The sequence below is a fragment of the Kryptolebias marmoratus genome, linkage group LG15 (genome assembly GCF_001649575.2).
Source record: "Kryptolebias marmoratus isolate JLee-2015 linkage group LG15, ASM164957v2, whole genome shotgun sequence".
Taxonomy (NCBI): Eukaryota; Metazoa; Chordata; class Actinopteri; order Cyprinodontiformes; family Rivulidae; genus Kryptolebias; species Kryptolebias marmoratus.
In genome coordinates this window covers 22,361,995-22,373,579 of record NC_051444.1, presented here as the reverse complement: position 1 = coordinate 22,373,579, position 11,585 = coordinate 22,361,995, and the positions used below count along the sequence as shown (strand labels likewise).

General features: G+C 39.8%; 1 protein-coding gene across 3 annotated transcripts; it reads right to left on the bottom strand.

Moving 5' to 3' along the window:
- Positions 1-2,708: 2,708 nt before the first annotated feature.
- rwdd3 (RWD domain containing 3) lies at positions 2,709-7,614 on the bottom strand. 3 transcript variants are annotated; one of them, XM_017419562.3, is made up of 5 exons: positions 7,398-7,614; positions 5,795-6,027; positions 5,311-5,538; positions 4,426-4,544; positions 2,709-4,272 (listed from the first exon to the last, which is right to left on the bottom strand). In XM_017419562.3, the coding sequence occupies exons 1-5, from the start codon at positions 7,483-7,485 to the stop codon at positions 4,158-4,160; spliced, it is 783 nt and encodes a 260-aa protein (XP_017275051.1). In that variant the 5' UTR covers positions 7,486-7,614; the 3' UTR covers positions 2,709-4,157. The 3 variants fall into 3 exon arrangements, with proteins under 3 accessions (XP_017275051.1, XP_037835587.1, XP_037835588.1); XM_037979659.1 differs by lacking the exon at positions 4,426-4,544; XM_037979660.1 differs by lacking the exon at positions 4,426-4,544 and having other exon boundaries at positions 5,311-5,535.
- Between the last annotated feature and the right edge of the window lie 3,971 nt (positions 7,615-11,585).

Here is an 11,585-nt window from a genome sequence, read left to right as displayed (position 1 = left end):
ATGAACTTGCAGAATCTCAGTGTTCACAAACAATGGTGTTGACGGAGGGTGAGGTTAGGAATTGAAGCTTTATTTATATAATAAAACTCAGTTTGGTAGCTGAAATGGACTATTCCTTCTGCAGTTTTGGAGCTAAAAATCTAAAAGTGCTTCCAAGTTTCGTGTTTGCATTTGGAATTCATTTTTGTGGACCCACAACATGCAGTTTGAGGAGATCTCTGTACAAAAAAAGACCTTACTCGGGTTGCAAAAACAAAAGAAATCAATGCAGATCATCAGTCGTTCACCTCATTTCACCTGCAGAAGAGTAAATATACAAACAATGACACTCAGATTCAGAAAGGCCCATCGAAGCATTACCAAGTATGAAATCCAGTGTTTAGAAATGCCCCTGACCTCCAAAATGTACTGTCTACAAACCATTATCAGTCATAAAATGAAAATATTTTTTTATGGCCAGATCAGTTTTTTGAGTTATATCTTTGCATATTAATTAATTGTGATTGTATTGATTTGTGACAAAAGGGTGGCAGCAAAGGTCAAAGGAAAGGTTTATAGACAGTGGTTAGAGCAGCTGTGTTGTATGGTTTGGAGACAAAAAGACAGGAGACAGAACAGGAAGTGTCAGAGCTGAAGATGTTGAGGTTCTCCTTGGGAGGGACAAGGATGGACAGGATTAGGATTGAGGTCATCAGAGGTACAGCACAGGTTGAAGGACTGGGAGATAAAGTTAGAGAGGCCAGACTGAGATGGTTTGGACATGTGCAGAGGAGGGACAGTGGGTATATTGGTAGAAGGATGTTAGAGATGCAGCTGCCAGTAAAAAGACAAAGAGGAGACATATGGATGCAGCTAGAGAGGACATGGAGGGAGTTGAACTAGTTGTGAGGACAGAGGACGCAGAATGGAGGAGGATGACTCGCTGTGGCGACCCCTGAAAAGGGAACAGCTGAAAGAAAAAAATAAATAAAATTTGCGTATTATTGAAATATATTTGCCTCCAAACAAAACAACATTCAACACTTTAAGCTCATATTTGACCTTAAAGAAAGATTTGCTGTGAAAGAAGATATGCTACAGTCTTAAACCTTGGATTTCTTTCTTTCTTTTTTTTATTTTTCTGGCTGCAATGTATCTCCTAAAGTGAATGAGTGAATCTTCCTCCGTCTGCACTGGCCTTTAGGTGGATTTATTAGGCAGCAAATGAGCTGTGAGTTCTCGCAGGAAAGACAAAGACTGGAACCAAATCATGATGACTGGATGACCAGGTCAGAGCGTCCTCAAAACAGAGGGGTCGTGAAGATCTAGGTTTTCCACTTGAAAGAGAGGTGAGTAAGAGAAAAAGAGCACTGTATCAAACTACATCTGGGATTTCAAAACCCGAGACATCAGAGCAGTCCTGAAGAGCAAGAAAATGGGAAACAGTTGACTTGATTTCGAACGTTTTAAATCTCGGTCTTCTTGGGCAACTGAGGGGCGCACAGGCAAAACATCTCCAGCTTCTCCAGATGTGCTGGGAACACATCCACGTGGACGACACAGCCTAAAGGACCAGACAAGCAGTGTTTACAAGACAGAAAGGTACTGTAGGAGCACTGCTCAGATGACATTATTAAAAGTGGAATCAAGTCCAGATTGATAAATAAATTAGGCTTTAGCTAATAAACCTTCAACCAGGAAAACTTCCCTCCATGTTTCTGTGTTCCTATCACATGTTGATGGCTTTTTTTCCCCCCCTGTGCTGGAGCCACAGTGGCTTCCCTGAGCTCCCGACACACGACAATAAGCCTTAAATGCTATAAACATGTTCGTCCTTTGAAGCTTTTTTTTTTTTGAAACCTCTATATACTGGGAACACATCAGACTTTAATTCTTGCACTCTTTCATGTGTGGGAACAGAAACCCATCTGGCATGCTGAAGTTGTTTTCTCCCTCAAAAGCCAGAGCAGGATCTGGGCCAGGTTTCCTCATCAGAGGGTGTGGTGACACCCAGTTGAAATCAAAAAAGCTCTGCAATGTTATCCTTCGACATATCCTGCACTTGGACTCGTCTTGAACTTTATTTTTGAGGCTAATTGAAACCAGAGTCAGCCGTCGCTGCGTCTACATGTGTCTGCTGCGTTGTAACTAGTTTCCTTGTGAGCTGGAGGTGAGCTGGAGGTGGTGCGGGTCAGTCGAACAGCAGGTCATCCGCTGTTCACCGTCGTGCTTGACAGGTGGTGCAGCGCTCTCGGGTTCAAAAGCATCACCTCGACTCCTCCAGACCGATCAATCGTTGTCACGTCTGACCATAAACATGTTCTCCTAAAGGCATTGGGCTTGAAGGTGTTGCTTCTGTCCTGATCGGCACCCCCTCAGTCTCTGATATTGTAAAACGGTTCCTGAACTTCCTTTCATTTGAGGGTAACAGATGAATAATGGTCAATCAAAAGCTTTTTATGCAGGTAAAGTGAAACTATCAGCTGCAGTCAATCATCATCACCATCGAGAAGCAAACACACCTTGGCTTTGCTGAGTTAAGTCATCCTAGAACCTTTACCACCACTTATTAAAACATTTAGATGAATGTACAGCTACTTTAACCTGTATGTAACATGTTGACCCTGTGCGGATTATAGGAACTCCACAAAACACTCAAACCTGTGCACCTAATTCTTGTTTTTAAAAATCATTGAACTTGCATAATAATTCAGTCCTGGGGAAAAAAAAAAGTTCAAAAGAATCATTTATTTGGGCTAGAGTTACTATTTGAAGCTGTGACACACTTTAACACCAGCTGAACTGTCCTGGCAGAGGTGAAACAACACATGGCCTATCACAAACCAAACAAGTGAAGTAGACCAGGAGATCTGGACTGAAAAAATGGAGGGATTAAATCTTACACCAGTAATGACAAGAAACAAATGACAGGTTCAATACAGATGTGAACTCTGGAAACAGAGGAGAGTACAAAAGCTGGCAAACAGTCCATCCCCACATGTTTAAGGCACATGGTTTGAAGTGTTTCAGAGGAAAAAACCCCGCACAGTTGTGATCTGGTCACTGACCCGTGGTTTAAACAGTTCAGAGGAACCAGCTGGAACGTGTTTGTCTCGCTGCCCCTTCAGTGTCTAACTTTAAGTTTGTTGATGTTCTTTTTTATTATTTGTAGAATATGCTCATTATGGAGCTGAGAAAGTGGCTCTGTATTATATAAGACTTCCTGTTTTTGTTTGCTTTTCAGCTGAAGGCAGGCAAGTGAAGAGGCAAGGGTATCCAAAGGAAACAGACTTGTCTGGGTCAGTACATTTGGTATCTAAACATGGATGAATTATATTTTCTTAACAAAATGAGAAGAAGAAAAAACAAAAAAAGAGCTCAGACAGGAAGCCCAACATCAGATCTTTTTTCTGGAACACTGCAAAGTTTGGCTGAAAGCCACTTCAGAGTTTGTAGATGAGATTCTGTCATAGTTACGGCCGTGAACGTCACATGATGTGGAGCTCGGACTCCAAATACGTTCATCCAGCATCAAATCAGAAACTGATGAGTGTCAGGAGAAGAGGGGGTCAGCTCCGATTGTGGCTTCATCCAGTTGTCATTATTGATTCAACCACTAGATGGAAGTAAAACATGTGGCAATCTTGCTATAAGAACATTAGTTACAAAAACCGGCCAGCTTGTGCTGTCTGGGTCACATGATCATTTGAACATACTGCTGCATGCTGTAGTTTAAATCGCTTGTAATGCTTAGTTTGAATCAGATGCTGATTCTTGTACAAACTCTCTTGACTTATTTTTTCTACACTTGAGTGCTTGTCAAGAGTCAAGACTTTTAAACCCACTCCGAATTGGTTGAACTATGCCTTTAACTGAAAATAAAATCCATGCTAGACCTGAAAGCCCATAAAACATGACTGAAAGCCTCTAATATTTCACAGTGGTCTAAAAAATATAACACACAATGACTACATAAGAAGCAATCACAACAAAAACGTCAATAAATAGCAGAAATAATATGTTGATGACTCTATCAGTGAAGTTCATGAGTCATTGCTGATAAGCTGTTTCTCCAACCGTCAGCTCCTGTGTGTCTGTGCAGGAGCTGATGAGGATGCTTAAGTGTTGTTGCTGGAAGTTAGCAGGAGCAGATCTGGGATCAGCCAGTTCTTGTCCTGTCAGCTGCTCAATGACGGCAGCACCTGTTGGTAAACCTGAGTCATGTTCAGCTCCTGGAAGACAGCAGTCAGCTCTGATAATGACTGGTAGTTGTTCACTACGAAACCCTGCAGACTGACAGACAGAGAGAGAGAGAGAGAGAGAGAGAGGGAGGCCATGAGTCTGTCAAAGACAACACTGTAAGAACAAGTATTCATTGCTGCCCCACAGGTCCCGCCCCCTTCGTATTTATCTGCTGCAGAACTGTCACATATCCGCGGTGCGTACCCATTTTTAAAGGTGGAATGAGACGGGGCTCCAACAAGAACCTTCATCATCCTTTCTTTACATTTCTTGCCTGAAGAGTCCACATCCACCTTAACCGCCTTTAACCTACGACAAAACTCCTGAAGAAAGATCATCACAATCAGAGGGCACGGTGGCATCAGACGTAACCACAGTGCTCTTGAAAAAAAAAAAGTACAATATTCTAACATGTCAAGAAATAGATAACAGTGGTTAGAATATTGAGGCTAAACATGTAGTAAAATAACCAGAAATCCTTACTTTTACCTGTAAATGATGAGACTATGATGTACACAGCAACACAAGTAAAGAGTGCTGAGATTATATTTACATACAACTCAAAAAAATATATATTTCTGACATATAAAACTTAACGAATAAGCTCTATCTGTTACTAAAGCTCCTATTGTTCCATATTTTCCTAACAGAGCACTGCAGGTTTACTTGGGGTTCCTAGAGTTAGTAAAAGTAAAATCAGGTCTTGAAACCATGACTACTTTTAAAACTGGGCTTAAAACCTTCTTTTATGATAAATCCTGTAGTCATGACTGGCTTGGATTTCCTAAGCTATTCCTTTTGCTATGCTGCTATAAGTGTAAGATGCGGGAGGACATACTGACCACGTTTCCTCACTTTGCTCTCCAAAACATAATATTAAGAATTACTTTTGTGTGCATGGAGGATAGAGCCCTGCTTACACTCTGCCACATACAGGACTACTGGGCATCCAATCACAAGAAAAAGCAGCTCTTCATTTTCTATTTTAATATGTGACAGACTGTTAACACTCATTTCTTCCTCCTCACATTTACTCTGTCTCTAAAAATTCTGTTTGTAAGGGTTTGCAGTGGGTAAGACAGGAAGTACCTTGATGTTACGTCTTTCTCCTTGCAAAATAACTAGAATGTTCTGTCCCAGTAGGAGCCTGCCAGCCAGCTGCAGCTGCTGGCTCCAGTGCTCCAGAAGTCCAACGTAACGATTTCGAGATCGGATGTGGTCTAGCAACAGAACTTCAGTCCACTCCTCCTCTTCTTCGCTCTCTTTCATCTTCTCCTCGACTCCTCTGTGGTCTTCTGTCAGTTTCACACAATGCTGCTGTGAACACATTACATCGCTTGATATCCCTTTGCCACTTTTCTTGTTCGTTAGCTAAATTTTCAAAGCTCAGCAGACAGATCATTGTATTAAAAACTACAAAGATCTACATAAACTAGGCGAGTTGTTTTGTATGTTTGGCTTGGCTCTTCTGCTATGCTTGTATTATCTCTCCTAATCAGTAGAAAACCTAAACTTCTTTCTATAACCTATTAAGAAACCAAAGCAGTGTTTGTCTGCAAGTGCAGCTGTTCACCTGTAAGTCCTCTACCAGCTGGTGAAGCATTGGTTCTGGCGGTAGGGTTGCAGCTCGATCCAGTAGCTTCTGTCTGATGGTGTGGCACTGAGTCCTCGAGAAGCAAGTGGAAGAAACTGAGATGTTGGGAGGGCGGGAAGGATAGCTGGGGTGCAGATGGAACATCACGCTCACATTCTGCCTGCTGTCTCCTCCACTGCTGCAGTTGATCTGCACCACAAGTCCATCTTGAGCTACAAGGGAGACAGTGATGTTAGACCAGCACGGAGATGCTACGAGTTAGATAAACACTCAAACGCTGAATCAGCTGGAATAAAAAAAATGTTCATTTAGTTGGGCCACAAACAGCTGATGCCACACCAGCAGACTGATGACATTTCAAAAATATGCGAGTTTGCAGTTTTAGATCTTTCAGACTGTAATGAGCTGCTGCAGCCGGACAAGTGACAGAAAGTTTGGTCACAAAAAGATCTGTCACATCTGTCTACTGAAACAATGGAGAGAAAAAAAAGTAACTCAAAAAAATGATTTATCACAGAGTGTGGTAAAATATACTGGTAATTTAGTCAGTTGGATCTAAAACAAACAGATGGCAATAAAAAAAACACAAGTAGCCTACATAAAAGAAAATGTCAAAAAAGTAAAAATGTACAACAAAAGAAACTAAATAGAAATAGCAGTGTTTGTGAGTGAATTGTAAGAAATTGTCTGAAGGAAATGGGATTTCCTGTAGAAAAGCCATTAATTAATGAAATAGACTAAAACAAGGCTCTGATGAGCTGAACTGTGAACGGTTGAATAAAAGTGATACTCGGGGATGAATCTATAAACTTCACTGGACAAGGAGATGATGCTGGAACTTCAGCTTGTTTCAGATCAGAAACAAAAACAAGCAAACAAATAAAAAATGTACAGGAATAAGTGTTTGAAGAAAAAAAGGCCACACATTTCCAAAGTCAGAAATGATGAGAACTGAAGCTGTGGCAGGGGAGATGGCTGTCATTACCACTACAGGAAATGCATTGAAAGGTTGGATACTTTCTCATTTCATCAGTGAAAAGTACGTTTAGTGATAATGAAGTCAATTTTCATCTTTTATGTGAAGCAAAGAGCTTAACTTGAGCCTTATTTTGTACATACATGTATATATAAAATAAGTATATACATAAACACAAATATAGTATTGAAGCCTCAAAAATTTAAGGCTGTCAAAAATGTATACCGAAAAAGTTCAAATCAATACTTTTTTGACTACTGAATCCAACTGTTTTATTTCTTGTTGAGAGAAACTTTACAAAACTTTTTGTATCATTAGATTATTTTAATTCATTTGTTTATTTTTCCTACGTCGTCAATTAGAACAACTCGAACAAAGTCACAGAGGTGGACTGTTTTTACCTCCTGGTTTTAGAACAACACGAGTCAGCATGACTACGAGAACTACACAGAACTCACTTGAAGATTTTACTTGGCTTAGCGTTTTATTATATTTATCTAATAATGAAGAAACCCCCCCTGTTTTACATATGTGTGAAAAACAGTAACGCTGACTTTATTTAGGCTGGTGTTAAAGGAGTGAAAGGTTAGTGACCACAGTTCGTACCAGACTGTTGAACGACCCGGAACTCTCCTTCTCCGCAGTATATGGACGATAAAACGGAGACTTCTTCAAAAGCAGCCTCGGACATCATTCATAAATCCTCATAAAAAACTCATACTGCCTTTTCTTTCTTAACAGCTGCTAAAAGGCGAGATGCCACCAAAATATGAAATTGTTTATGCTAATATTTCAGTGCATGTCCGACATTCTATACTTTCCGGGCAGCTCTCGACGACGAGCTCATTGGTTCCGCTAAACACTCGTGTTTCTGTTTATATTTCGTCAACACCACGGGGAAATGTAAATTTTCTGTTTTTCCAACGCTGTATTAACAGCGTTGGATTTTTTTTTTTAAAGTTGGAAGACCTCCGAAAGATCTGTATGTGTGTTCATTTTGTTTTGATGACAGAAAGCTTTCACACACTTGTTAGAAAGGATATAATAAATAACAGAAAAAGGCTTCAAGTTATAAATCAACAACAGGTGCATATTCTGATGAGAATATAAAATGTTGTTTTCAAATGTTAAGAGGTTCAGGTGTGTGTCCTCACACTGATGGAATACTTAAGATTTTCTGGTTTCAGTAAAAAATGAAACTCTAGTTGTTACTTCCATCAAGGAGGTTTTCGGTAGTGTCATGAAGTTTTCAGGAAAGTCACTACAAGGGAGAACTGAAGTTCAAGGTCAAAGGTCATGGTCACATTTGACCTAGTACTCTATTTCTACAACAGTGTAATGTAGGCATGGCAAACCACACAGCTGGACACCTCATGGGTCAGAGATGATGTCTGTTGATTTCAAGCTTCATGGGGTCAAAGGTCAAGGTCACAGGTAAGCCCTTTGTTAAAAACTTCTCTCTGCTCCTACATGTGACCCTTCTGTTACCTCCACTGAGGAAGTTCTGTTTTCGGTTGTGTCCGTTGGATAGTTTGTCTGTCTGTTAGCAAAGATCAGGTAAAAAACTAATGAACAGGAACTGTTGGAGTTGTTACAAAAAACAATGGATTCAATTTCAGTGGTGACCTGTGCCCTTGGTGGAGGTGTGTGCTCTCTGAGTGCTTCTAGTTTTCAAATGTTATAAATTATGATACAGCACAGTTAGTATATGTTAGCTAAAATATATGATTTCTTATTATTAAATTTTTAATACTCCAGGTTTTCAGGACAGATTTTAATTACTGTTTTTAGTCTGCAACTAAATTATTTATTAGTCTTGAGAGTGTTGATGAAAAATAAAAACTTAACAGGTGATTTGTATCTGCTTCTGTGAGGTCCACGTCAGATGGGAGGTCCAACTCCAAGTGTTGTTAGTGTTCAGATCATCAGTGCCCAGTTTTACAGTCACAGGAACATCACTGTCAACTGGACAAGGAGGAATAACATCAAAATAAAATGTAACATACATTTGATGAAAGTTTTCAAACATCAGCTGTTAGTTCACATAATGAGTATTAATTGTTCCCCTATCTTTCTTCATTACGATGCATTTGATAAGGAAGTACTAATGTGTCTCAAAGCTTTATATTTTTGCCTCACTATCTGCAGCAGTGACATGATAATAGGATGATATTTTGCAATACTTCTCGTTGTCCTCCCAGTTCTTGATGTTTGAAGGGACAAGTATTTTTACACAGTCTGGTTCAAGATGTAACTAGTAAAGTGTAACTTTTTTTTATTGATGGTAATTTGTTTACTGAGTTGAACTTGGCTCCACTGACAGAATTATTTACCAATTCTGACAGAATATTGAAGGAAACTTTATTAATCTGGACATTCACTCACATGGTTCTGTGCTAAATTTCTTTTTTCAAACACTGCAAGTTTGTTGTTTATGTGACTACAAGTTTCAGTTGCTTCGAATGTTGAGCGCAACTACATATGACACTAATAGACATGTGGTTTCTGGTTTATTACAGACCCCAACATAACACTACTATGTGTCTAGCTGTGCTGTTTAACAAGTTCTGCAGAACACTACATTCAGAAAGAAAAAAGCGCTATACGTTGTCATCACTGAATGTACCCATACAATAACGAAATTTGCTCTCTGCATTATACCCATCACAGTGGAGCACCGGAAGCAGTTATTGATTAGCTGTCTTGCTCAAGGATGCCGTGACATACGGGTATGGCGGGGAATTAAAACTGCGACTTTCCAATATGCCGTACCGCTGCTCCACAGCACATTTACAGGATTCCTTTATGTGTCAACCAACACCAGTATACCAGCTACCGCCCCATAATATATGATCAAATCACTATTTATTGTTGGTCCTTTGAGCTGGTTTTCCTGGATCAAAAGTACTTTTTCACTATGCAGTCTGTTTGAGTTCAGTGAGGCTGTCAGGTCACAATGCCTGATGCCTTATCTTCAAGACTATGACCTAATGGTGAGTTGAAGAACCCCTATAACCAGCAGAAACTTCCTTTTTTGCATCCTGTGCTTGCTGTGCACAAGATACAAAAGGCAGGCACAGGTGGGTGGTAAGATATGAACTCAGGCATTTTCCATGACTTGGAAGCAGGAACTGAATCCTGCGAGAAGAAGATGTCTGGAACAAACAGGAAGAACACAGAGCCTCAATATTGTATTTCTTGGCTTCCTAGTCAGAATCTGCAACCTGACAACTTTTCACAGGCCTCCACTGATCACAGGCCATGAGAGCAAACCCTCATAGTTGGCACAAATCACTTGAAGAAACTGTTTGTTTTTTTTGTTTTTTAAAATACATATCTATACCTCTGGAATATTAAATACTAATTTGCATTTTACGTCCAGCAGTGATGGTTTCGTTCATTGTTTCTAATAAAAACAATGGTTAAGACACAAACACATGTAAAAAATGCAATGCAACACTGAAGACCATTGTGCAATAAAATCACACTATTTGTGACACCAATTACACCAAAGACCTCACTGTTAGCAAAAAACAACAAGACATTTTTTTAACTGATTGATAACTCAAACAGGAAGTGGAAAACAGGTTAAAATGAGGCAGGGGTGTTATAGAGAAAATGGATCATAGACCCCTCAGCCTACAACTTGTGGTGTCTTTTACTTACAACAAGTTCACCACAAGGTAAGGCAGCCCTGTGAACCCATTCTCAAATTCAAAAGACGTTTGTTAGAAACCAGGGAAAAGAAAATCTCAGCGAAAACTTTCTCCAAAAAGAACTAATTTTGCAACACTAAACGTAAACAAACCATAAGACTTCTGGAAAAATGTCCTTTTGACAGGAGATTTTTAGCCATAATTTACAGTACTTTCTTAGATGAAAAAACAAAGACGGCAAAGCTGCACCAACACCTCATACCAACTGTCAAGCACGACAGTGGAGGGATAATAATATGGGTTTGTTTAGCAGCAACGGGACCTTGCTCTCGTTGAGCCAACCATGAATTCCTGCATTTACCAAAGTATCCTCGAGTGAAATGACGATACCAAACAGCAGCTGATCTACAACAGAATGGGTAAAAAAAAAGAAACGAACCAAGGTGTGGTCCAATCAAAGATCAAAGTCCAGACCTCAACCTTGACTGGAAAGGAAAAAAAAAACAACAACTATGCAGTTTTCAATTTTGTGTCAAGAGTGAGCCAAAAAATGTTTCACAGCAATGTGCCAAACTGACAAAGTTATGCAAAAGAAGTTGATTACAGCATGTTTTTATTTTTTTTCTGCTGGTATCACCCCATCATTCATCTTAGTGTACTGTTTTTTTTACTTTATGGCTTAGTTTTCTCTCAAACAATAGTTACATAAAGAAAGTCACGTTGTTGTTTTAAGACCTGGGTCAGATTTGTTATTATTATTTCCTGATATGAAAAAAACCCTCTCATCTGGTGGCCTTTAACCCATCTGTTAAGTATTAGTGTTTATGATTTTCATGGCGGCCACACCTACCAGGAAGTTCAGATAAATCAGAGACCACAGCAGCCCTGGAGTAAATCTGTCAAAATGCGTCGATTAAAAGCAAATAAGATATGGAACAGTGTGTAAAGCTGTGCTGGGAAAAAAAAGAAAAAGAAAAACCTGCTTTATTTTACAAACAGTGAAATATGTATGTGTGGCTCTCAGAGGATGCTGCGCCTGAAGGTGTTTTCTGTATCTGAGCCACCGAGCAAAGGCCGACCCTGGCGAGCAAACTCTGCCCCAAAAAAGTGCGCCATAACCGGGCACGAAGAGCCGGGC